Here is a 12,323-nt window from a genome sequence, read left to right on the forward strand (position 1 = left end):
AAAAAAAAAGAGCAACACAAGAGCTATATATGTGCACTAGGTTTATAAGAAAAGCCCTCCTATCTGGGAAGGAGGTGAATTCAAGCAAGCAAGATAAAACCTTTACTCAGTGATAGGTTCTAAAGTCAACAGGTAAATTAAACCTGTATGATAAGAAACCAATGGTACCACACACTAGCTTAAGACCTTGGACAAGCTGCTTAACTCGTTTGAGTCTCAATTTCCCCACTTATGAAGTGGTAAGAATAATATCCATGACTTAGGGATATTGTGAAGATCATATCAACATAAATGTTTAATATATAAAAAACAATGGTTTTTAAAAGAATATCTGTAACCGGCCCAAAACACCGACTTAACCTATTATTCATGTTCTCCTATTATTCATAAGAGAATTAAAATATCAGTTGGAGTGTGAGCTTAGTTCTGTTCACCAAAATTAAATGACAATTTTTAATACTATCACAGTGATATAAACTAAACTAAAAAAAAAAAGAAGAAAAACATTTTTTTCCTTTGAGATGGAGGGCATTTTCCCCAACTGTTAATTTTTCAACAAGAGAAAAACAAAATGTGATAGAGATAAAAAAATTTAAGTGACTTAGTTCAAGCCACTAATTGTTTGTCATTTGTTTAACCACTCCCGGGACAATCTGTAATCTACTCTGATAAGGAAAGCGTAGAAAACAAACCTAACTTTTTGCTGTTGTTCAATTATTAGGAGGATACTCAACGTTTGAGCTCACACAAGCATTCCTTAGGGAAATGCTCTGCGTGCCATTAGCACTATTCTTAATGAGGAAAGGCACAGAACTCCTTTAGTTTAATGCCAGAATTGTTTTATCTTCAAGTCAAAAGAACAACTATTTGGAGTAACACCAAAACAAGCATTTAACATTATAAGCAGCAAGCTATTCATAAGCATCACATTGTTAGTGCTACTCTAATTATAAAGAACCTTATTTTATCAAATCAAGTATCTGTCAGCAAATTTTTAAGTCCCTTTATACCTTAACTTGAAGAAAAAGTATCTTTAAAAAAAGAAAAAATATCTTCATTGTTTCAACTGAAAGAACCTTATTTTCTTTGACTTTCTACATAAAAGTGAGATATAGAGAATTCTTAAAGTTTTAATCCATGAGCAAGTAATCCTCAAAGAAAACTTACACATCATAAACAAAGGTATTAAACAGAATATGTCATAATAATCCTGATACGCTGGAGTGTGAACATCTGAAGAAAGACTGCTCTCATTTTATTAACACCCTATATAAACTTTTCCGACTGTGGTGCTTCCTTCCTAGTTTAAGAAACACCCTACTGACTCAATGAAATGTTCCTTTTGCTTTTTCTCCACTTCTACAATTTTGTTCTAAAAGCCAAGAACAATTTTCTAGGTTTCTTTTCATGTCACTATCCGCGCGGTCCTTCCCCTTATTTAAAGCTTTTCCTTAAACTTTACTCACAATTACTAAAGGACACACAAAATAGATTACTGGGCCAAATAAGGCAAATTTATACAATGTCCCACCAGATATTTGTGGGACTTTACGTTGTCAGGTTTAGCGGGGCTTACGCATTCTCACAGAATGGAGAAGTTTAATCTCATCATGACATCGTATTATGTTTCCTCACATAACACTGTGAGGGAAATATATAAGATTTTATAATAATACAAAAATTTTAAGCACAGTGGATAAGAAGTGGAGACAATTGTGGTCAGCTTTTATTAAACACGTATTACACGACCATGAATTTTTACAGGATAAGCCAACTTCGAGATGTGATGGAAAATATGACTGGGATCATGGAAGCTATTCACACCCTTACGTTGAGATGCCCAGGTTAGCAGGACACTTGGAAGAAGCTACAGGATGGGACTTTTGTTTACTTAAAGAAAGACATCTGGACTGTACTGCTTCCAGAACTTTCTAGAAACTTGAGAGTTCCAACTTGCTCCCTCACCACCAAGCCCACCACCCAGGAGCCCTCAAGACTATAAATGCACACCTATTTACATATAGGAGGACCACAGGGACTGAAATATCTGCCTGCCATGATCTCTCTCCAATGTGGCTAAAGACAGGGAAGGGAGCAGTAGGATCACACATGGGGACTCCTCACGGCAGCATGACACTCATGCACACTGCTCTCAACCTGTAACACTGAAGACAGCTACAACATCCCCGAAGCCCGGAGGTAACACTTTTGGATTCCCACCAACCCTAGGAACTGACAGAGGTGACTATGCTGCAAGTTCCAGCTTACCTCTCCACTCCACCTCCACTGGAAGAGGCATATAAAAACAGAACAAGGGCAGTTCCCGTCGTGGTGCAGCAGAAACGAATCCGACTGGGAACCATGGGGTTTTTGGTTTGATCCTTGGCCTTACTCAGTGGGTTGGGGATCTGGCATTGCTGTGAGGCTGTGGTGTAGGTCATGGACGTGCCTTGGATCCTGCGTTGCTATGGCTGTGGTGTAGACCAACAGCTATAGCTCTGATTGGACCCCTAGCCTGGGAATCTTCATATGCAGCAGATGTGGCCCTAAAGAGCAAGGAAAAAAACCAAGAAAACAAAAAATGGAACAAGGCAAAGGCTGCCACAAACACTGATCTGCCCTGCCAAACATCTAGAAAAAACACAGTGAGAAGCCTCACCAAAGGGTTTTAGACAGAGTACCATTAACATGAGTGGCATGGCTGTTTTCACTAAACACGGTCACATCTCCAACCAGAGGACCAACATGTGAGCAATTATTATTGAAGTGATTTCTTGATACAAACAACTACTCTGGAAAAAGAAGCTAAGAATTCATCAGTTGACACCGACACTTCTTTGTTTTTTGACTATTGTCTATTTAGAGCCGCACCAGAGGATATGGAGGTTCCCAGGCTAGGGGTTCAATTCAGAGCTGTAGCTGCTGGCCTATACCACAGCCACAGCAACACTGGATCCAAACCAGTCTGTAACCTACACTACAGCTCACAGCAATGCCAGATCCTTAACCCACTGAGCGAGGCCAGGGATCGAACCCGTGTCCTCATGGATGCTAGCTGGGTTCCTTAACCACTGAGCCAAGATGTGACCTCCAATACTGACTTTTCTTTGTTAAAAAACTGAGTTATAACTTACATACGGTGAGGTGCATAATTCAATAAATTTTCACACGTGTATTTCTATGTAACTCAACCCAAATCAAAACATAAAGCATTTCTAGAGTTCCTGCCATGGCTCGGCGGGTTAAGAACCCATGAGGATTCAATCCCATTCAATCCCTGACCTTGCTCAGTGGGTTAAGGATCCAGTGATGCCATGAGCTGTGGTGCAGGTCGAGGACGTGGCTCAGATTCAACCCTTAGCCCAGGAACTTCCATATGCCACAAGTGCGGCCCTTAAAAAAATACCAAGAAATACAAAGCATTTCTACTGTACCTGAAAGTTCCCTCATGCTTCTAGTTAATAGCCCCTCCCCCAACCTCCACCCCCAGGTAACTACTATGCTGCCTTTAATCTCACTAGGTTAACCGTGCCTCTTTCCGAACTTCACTTACGTGGAATTATACAATTAGATACTCTTTTGTGTCAGCTTATTTTGCCCAACCAAACGTGAAATTCATATTCACTGCTGCAGGCATTTATCATTTCTGATTGCTATGTAGTACCACACAGTACAACTATACCATAATGCACCCATTTTCCTGATGGACATCTGGGTCATTTTTTACTTTTAGTACATTATGATTATAACTGTTAGGAACTTTCTTGCACATGTCTTTGGGTGACATAACCCTCACTCCTCCTGGGTACATATCCAGAAGTGAATATAGAATACAAACAAGTTTCTAGCTAGATGCTGCCCAAGTTTTTTAAAATGGTACTGTCAGTATTTATAATTTAGTCATGCTTGTGACTGAATGGTATCTCATTGTGGTTTACTTTGCATCACTCTAGTCAATAATGAGCACCTTTTCATAAGCTTAATAGTCATCTGAATATTCATATTTTTGAAGCCCCTATTCAAGATTTTTTTGTCCATTTTTAAAATTGTCTTCTCATTGATTTGTAGGAAATCTCCATATATCCCCTATTCCAGTGTATTTAAATGTCTTCTCTCAGACTTCAACTTACCTTTCTGCTTCCTTAATGTTATCTTTTGATAAAAAGAACTGAATTTTAATGAAATTCAACTGGTCTGTTTTTCCTTCAGCAGTTTACATTTTGTGTCATTAAAAACAAAAATCTCTCCTAGCACAAGATCATGAAGAACATAATCTCATAAGTTTTCTTCAAGAGGCTTGTTTTAGCTTTCAAGTAACCCTTCTTCCCACCATCACCTCTGATCTCTTCTCCCTACCCTCCAAACTCATCATATGCCAAGATTGTGCCACCTGACAACACAAACTGAATTCACAAAACCTTTTCTAAAATGTGTTATTATTTAAAAATCAAATAAATCCCTAAGAGTAAATAACAAATTCTAAGGATGGGAATGTATCTCTTTTGGGAATATACTACATGACTCTTCACAGAACTGTTTTATCATTTTATAATAATGCATCTCCGATTAAGTAATGTAGGCACGCACTTTCTCTTACCAACATTAAGACTTTTCAACACACCATAGGTTGGCATTTCTGAAAAACAGATGCTGTACTTATAAACATTTAGACTGAAATTGGACATACATTGAGCAGATACCAAACGAACTCATTTCCTGCTACTGAACTGACTTGAGCTCAGTGGAATGAACTATTTGATAAAAAGGAAAACAGAACTTTTCAAATACTTCTACAAATAAAAATCAACCTTTGATTTTGTCTTTCTGCAAAATTTAGGGTATGTCTGAGTTATACAGTATCTCCCCTATCAGAGAACTCACATTAAGAAAAGGATGAAGAGGACTGGATCCAGTGCTTTAAACATTTATGCAACTAATCTACAAGTTGTGATAACTGCCAACAGCGCTCCCCGAAACTTTTCTTGTGGCCATGCCTGTGGAGTTCCTGGGCTAGGGATCGAACCTGAGCCATAGCAGTGACACCACCAAGTCCTTAACTGCTAATCCACCAGGGAATTCCTTCCCAAAACTTTTAAAATGAAGATATAAAGCCCAGTACTATCCTAAAATTCCCAGTATGGAGCTACACTATGAGATGTTTTGGTCCACCTGGCTAGCTGATACGTTTCCTTTCGTGCACCTGCCATAACCACCAGTGAGAAATAGCTAATGGGAAATGAACCACTCAAGAATAAAGTTCATCTGGAAGTTACAGTTATGGCTAGCTCAGCGTTAACAAACCTGACTGGTATCTTTGAGGATGCAGGTTTGATCCCTGGCCTCACTCAGTGGGGTAAGGATCCAGCGTTGCCATAAGTTGTGGTGTAGGTTGCAGATGAGGCTCAGATCTCACAATGCTGCAGTGGATGTGGTGTAGGCCAGCAGCTGTAGCTCCAATTCGACCCCTAGCTTAAGAACTTCCATACACTGCGGGTGTGGCCCTAAAAAGCAAAAAAAAAAAAGAATAAAGTTCATCTAGTAAGTCTGTTTCCTCATTTACTTTATTAAAATCTATCAATGACTTTTACTACAGAAAAATAAAGCTGATGAAACATTTTTTTAGATAACTTTTACATCACTATTCAGAAGACTCAATTTTGTAAGGCCAATTATATTTCACCAAGTGTCAATTAATTCATGCACTCACACCTAAGTCATGGGACACACGGTCTGTCTTAGAGTCAACACTGAAGCAGCCCTGCACTCACTCACCTGTCGTGATAGCTCTATGGAACTGATGCATGTCCTCTCCAGAGAGCTCTTGGGCCACTTGCAGTATCTTTTGTCTGACACCATCCAATTTAATTTCTGATTCAGTCAATATTTCTTCCATATCAGGAGCACTATAATCAAGGTATCAGGAATTTTTAAAACATCAGTCACATGTTTTGACAGTGAAAACTGAAATAATCTACATATCAATTAACACAGGGCTAAATGAATATTCTACGTATTTGGATATTTCTACTCAAAACTACAATTATATTTTATTAAAAGTATGTAAAGAAATGGCACAACATTGTAAGTCAACTTTAATAAAAAATAAATACAGGGAGTTCCCGTTGTGGTGCAGTGGAAATGAATCCGAACAGGAACCATGACATTGCGGGTTTGATCCCTGGCCTTGCTCAGTGGGTTAAGGATCTGGTGTTACTGTGAGCTGTGGTGTAGGTCACAGACAAGGCTCAGATAGGGCGTTGCTATGGCTGTGATACAAGCCAGTAGCTATAGCTATGATTGGACCTTTAGCCTGGGAACCTCCATGTGTCATGGGTACAGCCCTAAAAAGCAAAAAAAAAAAAAAAAAGATTTAAAAAAATTTACTGTTTCACAGACAATAGCTCTATCGTGGTGAATGATCTTAACACAAATCCCTAGCTGCTCTGAAAATAGGAATTTTTCCCTGCTTTTTTTTTTTTTGCCACCCTCATAGGATGGAACCAGTGCCATAGCAGCACCTAAACCACAGCAGTGACAAGGCCTGATCCTTAACCCATTGTACCACCAGGGGAACTCCACTAAAGTGTTTACTCTTTTTTTTTTTTTCTTTTTTGGGCCACACCCTAGGCTTATGGAAGTTCCCAAACTATGAGTCATATCAGAGCTGCAGCTGCCAGCCCACACCATAGCTCATGGATGCATCTGCAGCCTAAACCACAGCTCACAGCAACACCAGCTCAACCCACTGAGCGAGGCCAGGGATCGAACGCACATCCTCAAGGATGCTAGTTGGATTGTGTCAGCTGAGCCATGATAGGAACTCCCTAAGATGTTTATTCTTAAAATCCAAACGCTACTAACATTCTCTGATACCAGAGTTCACAGAGTAAGTCAGGTAGTTACTGTGCACTTACAATATCTATAAACTTCATATCAAACTGTATCCAACTATAACAAATTTTAAAGATATTTACTCACCTTGTAATCCTATGGAGAAGAAAAATTGTTCTTTTACTTTCGACAGTGATATCCCGACTAAGTTTCACAAGTCTCTCATATTTATCATGTCTTGCATCAAGTTCCTGCTGAAATGCTAAGAACACATTATTATGACCATGAGCATACTTATTTTATACTTGAAGCCTATCAAACAATATTGTCACTACACACGAGCAGGCAACTTACACTATAAAAATGAATGGAATAAAATCATCTTATTTATTATTATTAAAGTACTTAGAAATCAAAGACTGAGATATTAGAAATCAAAAACTGAGATATTTTTTCTTTAAATAAAGTATGCCTCACAATGACATGTACCTACTGCAGGGGAAAAAAAAAATCTGTTCTAGTAAACATGGACTGTTATCACAAAATTATCACACATAACTACTTACAAAAAATACTTCCATCTATCTCGCTGTGCTATTTTACCTACCTTATTCATATACAATATAAATATCAACAAAAAAGAAACCAGAATTTTTAAATTAAAAGTTTATGGAGTTCCCATTATGCCTCGACAATAACGAATCTGACTAGAATCCATGAGGACATGGGTTTGATCCCTGGCCTCGCCCAGTGAGTTAAGGATCTGGCATTACTGTGAGCTGTGGTATAGGTCACAGACATGGCCTGGATCCCATGTTGCTGTGGCTGTGGTGAAGGTCGGCAGGTACAGCTCCTTTTAAACCCTTAGCCTGGAAACTTCCAGATGCCACAGGTGCAGCCCTAAAAAGCCAAAATAAATAAATAAAGTGTATAGCCTCTGATAACATCAACTCTCTGAATTTTCAAGCCCTAGCTGTTGAAATACCCCTAAGCACTTAAACCACCTGAATAACCACTTTATTTCAGAGGCATTGTCACACCAAAGACCTAGCAAGTTGCAGTCCTATAGGGAGCAATCCACAGGCATATTTTGCATGAATAAAAACTATAGAATAAATTATTAACCAAATTAATAGCTGACAAGGACCTAAATACATCTGGTTATTGAGACAATAATTAGGCTAGGATTTTGTCTAATGTTTCAAGACAATCAAATGTATTCACTATTACAAATACATTGATCACAACTGTAAATTAGATACTATGACTTCAAAGTTAAATAAAGCAGTTTCAAATCCTTAAGGAGTTCAGTCCAGAATGAGACACAGATATAAAGGAATAATTAAATGTGATCATGCTATTATATATATACGTATGTTTATATGTGTGGGTATATATATGTAAATGTACACGTATGGTTCAGCAAAGTAGGAACTACAATTTTCCTGTTCACTACCAACACATGCTAGAATACAGACACTCAAAATTTCCCAACTGAATAGACAGATGTTCAATGAATGCAATGTTTGTCACCAAGTTTGTTTGAGAGGTAAATCAGAAAAGGCTTCAAAGGAAGAAGCTGCTTGAGCTGGGTCTTGAAGAAAACTATGGCATACCAGACATTCAACAGGGTCATCAAGTTAGAAACAATTCCAAGCTTAAAGAACTATGTGCACTAGACAAGTAGAAACATAAAACAGCAAAATATGTGTAGAAACAAGCAGCTCCATGTAGAATGTGTGAGAGTATAACGGTGAATACTTGACCCAATATAGTGTTTCCACGGAGTATATAACACTATCAGTATGCTCTCTACTCAATTATAACTAGTTGTCTCACATCCCTGAAGATCACTAGGTGCTGTGGTGGTTTTAAAACATATCCACAAATTGTAGTTCCCATTGTGGCTCAGTGGAAACAAACCCAATGCTATCCATGAGCATACAAGTTCAATCCCTGGCCTTACTCAGTGGGTTAAGGATCAGATGTTGCCGTGAGGTGCAGAGTAGGTGGCAGATGCGGCTCGAATCTGGCGTTGCTGTGGTGCAGACCAGCAGCTATAGCTCCGATTTGACTCCTAGCACGGGAACTTCCATATGCTGCACATGCAGCCCTAAAAAGCATAAAAAAAGAAAAGGAAAAAAAAAAGAAATTTATGTCCACAAATCATGAGATACCTCCCTCCAAAAAATGGAAGCTAATTCCCTTCCACTTAAATATGAGGCGGAGTTTTTAAACTGCTCATTTCTAACAAATAGAATGTAGCAAAAGTGAGAAAGTATGATGTCCTAGATTAGGACATAAGAGAAGGGTGATCTCCTCCCATCTCTCAGTCTAGGGGAAGCCAGATGCCACGCTTGAGGACATTCAAGCAGTTCTACCGAGGGTCCATGTAGAGGAACCTGGAGCTGGTTCTTGGCAGAAAGCCTAATTTGTCAATAGCTGTGGATCCTCCAGCCCAAGCATAGCCTGCACATGACTGCAAGTCAGAACCAACAGCTAACTAAGCCCCTCATGGATTCCAAAACCACAAAAACTATAAGGATAGGATGCTGGACAGAAGAGAGGAGGGAGGACTTTGTTTTATGTTTCTCTTTGAAATGAGTAACAACTTGACCAAGTTAACATGCTGAGACAAGGGCAACTGTGAATACATACACGTTTGATTTACTAATAGAAATGCATTCATACTCTGTGAAAAGATAAAATACAGTCCCTGGGAGTTCCTGTCGTGGCTCAATGGTTAACGAATCCGACTAGGAAACATGAGGCTACGGATTCGATCCCTGGCCTTGCTCAGGGGGTTAACGATCCGACGTTGCCGTGAGCTGTGATGTAGGTTGCAGACGCGGCTTGGATCCCGCGTTGCTGTGGCTGTGGCTGTGGCGGAGGCCGGCAGCTACAGCTCTGATTAGACCCCTAGCCTGGGAACCTCCATGTGCCATGGGAGCGGCCCCAGAAAAGGCAAAAAGACAAAAAAAACCAAAAAAACAAAAAAAAAAACCAGTCCCTGTCTTCAAAAGTCTAGCTAAGGAAACAAAACCAACACGTTAAAATTAATTAAATATATGTACACATACAGCTGATGTATATGCACACATCGCTGATATACACATATACAGTTGGTACATATACACACACCCAACATAAATATATACATAATAGATATATGTATACACACACCCTTGACACATATATTTACATATCACTCAGTAATTTTTCGTTATGTAGCACGTCTGATGTTAGTAAACTAATGTTTACTTGTGAAACTGCAATGCGGAAAAAAAAAGTCAACACTTTTGTAATCTCAACTTTCATGGCAGACCTAGCACCATCGCCAACACCTCCAGGAAAATTCCTGGCGGCTGTTTTCACGTGTAGGACATGGCTAAGTAACCCTCGTGACAAGCTCTTTAGTTCTCTTCCCTTCGCCAGCTTGCATGACAGAGAACTTACATTTGAAGGCCAACATCACAGGTGAAGATGAATTAAGATCCTTCCCTTCTCTTCTTTGGTTATGTGGGAAATTGTCATGCTTCCTTTTCCTGAACCCTCCTGAACCTTACATAGAGAAGGAAAAAAAGGTTGGACGGGGCTCTTCCATTACCAAGAGCTGACAAAAATTTACAGCGGGCAAACGCGTTCCTTTCTCTACAACCGGTATCCACAGAGAGGCTTTCTCAGCAGAAGGACCCTGCCTTGTCCTCCCAAACCTTAGGCTCACCATCCGGGCCTCCACTAACGGCTTCCTTACAGAGCAACTATCGAACTAAGATGAAAAACGGCTCGAGAATTTAAGAAAACACGAGGCATAAACAGGCCACTGTGGCCGCAAAAATCACTAGGGCAGCACCCCCGCCCCGAGCCTTCAGGGTGAGAGGGCATCCCGCAAGGGTGAGAAGTGGGAAATGTGACCAGAAGCCTGGACTAAACACAGAAATAACGCCCCAAATTGTCGAGGACGCCACCTTCTTTGCCGCTCATGTCGTCACGGCCTACGGCGAGAAGAGACGAGACTGGCAACCTGGAGGCGAGCGGAACGCGTAAAGTGGTGGCCGAAGAGCCCGCAGCGGCGCCCTGCGCAGCCGGCCAACGTCGACGCCCCGGCCGGAAGCGCGCGCCCGCAGCCACTCAAGCTTCTCCCTTGCCCTCGCATATTTCCGGTCTGCGTCCCCGCCCAGCCGCTGCTGACTCCGCCCCGCGCCTGGCCTGGGGACCTCGCACCCGCGCGCAGGCATCGAGCCTGCCCTCTGTCATGCCTGAAGACAGAAGAGACTCGGCACACTTCTCTGTATGAGCTGCTCACTTAAAAATATGGCGGACCGTGCTGGGAGTGAGGTCAACGTGAAGGTGGGAAAGCCAGGAAAATGTAGGTGATTTTTTTTTTTTTTTTCCCCTCAAGGCACCTTTGGGTCACCCTCTTGTTCCCTTGGCGTGGCCCTCGGAACCGCGCGGTGCATGGTGGGGTTGTAGTTCGTTGCCGCAGACGGCCTGGCTGGCGCCGGGAACAGAGAAGGCATCAATTCGCATCACCTGTGGCTATGTCCTCTCGGGAAGCAAACCAAACCTTAAAGAGTTGGGGAGTCTTTCAGTTTTCCATTCCTAGCAGTGACGCCGGCAGCTAAAGTGATGGAAATGTGCAAATCAACAAGTGGATGGCGTTGCTGGCATTTTCTCTAACGAAGGGAAACGGGCCCCTGTGTACTCCTCCCCTCGCCCCTCTCCCATTCTCCCATTCTCGTCGTCCTCCTGCCTCCTCCCGCCTTTCTCCTCTATGGGAACCGTGGAGCCAGACAGCTCGCGTTCACGGTGGTCTCCGCCACTGAGTGGTTGTGTGACCTCGGGGAAGCACTTCATCCCTAGCTTAGTTTCATCTGTAAAAGAGAGAAAGCAGGACCCACCTAGGAAGATCTTTGACCAGTAAATAAGTTACCATTGAGGCGCAGAAGACTCCGCTAAATATAAATTTTGATACCCTTCTCTCACCATCGCTCTCCAAAAAGAGAGAGGTCAGTGATGATAATAGCAGGTGTGCTCCACTAACTTGTGAGCATTTCATTGTAGGCAGGTACTGCCCTGTCTTTATAGACTTTGTGTCCAGCCCACCGCAACAGGTTCTTAGCACAGCACCCTTGTAAGCCTCGTTAACTGTCGGTGAACAGACGTTCCCATCTTCCAGATGGGCAAATGAGTGGCAATCCAGCATTCTTTAGATAAAATCTCAGGCTGAGGCTTGACTAGTTGTGTGGCCCAGGGCTTGCAGGGAAACCACAAGTACTTTTTTACTACATTTTCCCCAAATAACCCCCGTAATGTCCTGTGTTGTACATACAGTCTTTCCTCCTTAATTTAGGGGAAAAAAAAACAGTAAATGAAACCATTTGGATAGCATATGGCAGTAAATTCAAGCTCTTGACAGTCCTGTGTCATAGGAAAATTTTCTGCTCTAGGTAATTTTTTTTTTTTTTGGTCTTTTTAGGACCACACCCACG

At 41.3% G+C, this 12,323-nt stretch overlaps 1 protein-coding gene across 1 annotated transcript in view; it reads right to left on the reverse strand.

Moving 5' to 3' along the window:
- TSNAX (translin associated factor X) overlaps positions 1 to 10,929 on the reverse strand; it is a 31,006-nt gene extending 20,077 nt beyond the window's left edge. Inside the window, 4 exon segments of the mRNA NM_001243607.2 lie at positions 5,773 to 5,903; positions 6,979 to 7,093; positions 10,288 to 10,392; positions 10,800 to 10,929. Coding sequence (NP_001230536.1) covers positions 5,773 to 5,903; positions 6,979 to 7,093; positions 10,288 to 10,392; positions 10,800 to 10,815 — 367 coding nt within the window. The 5' untranslated portion in view covers positions 10,816 to 10,929.

The sequence above is a fragment of the Sus scrofa genome, chromosome 14 (assembly GCF_000003025.6).
Source record: "Sus scrofa isolate TJ Tabasco breed Duroc chromosome 14, Sscrofa11.1, whole genome shotgun sequence".
Lineage (NCBI taxonomy): Eukaryota > Metazoa > Chordata > Mammalia > Artiodactyla > Suidae > Sus > Sus scrofa.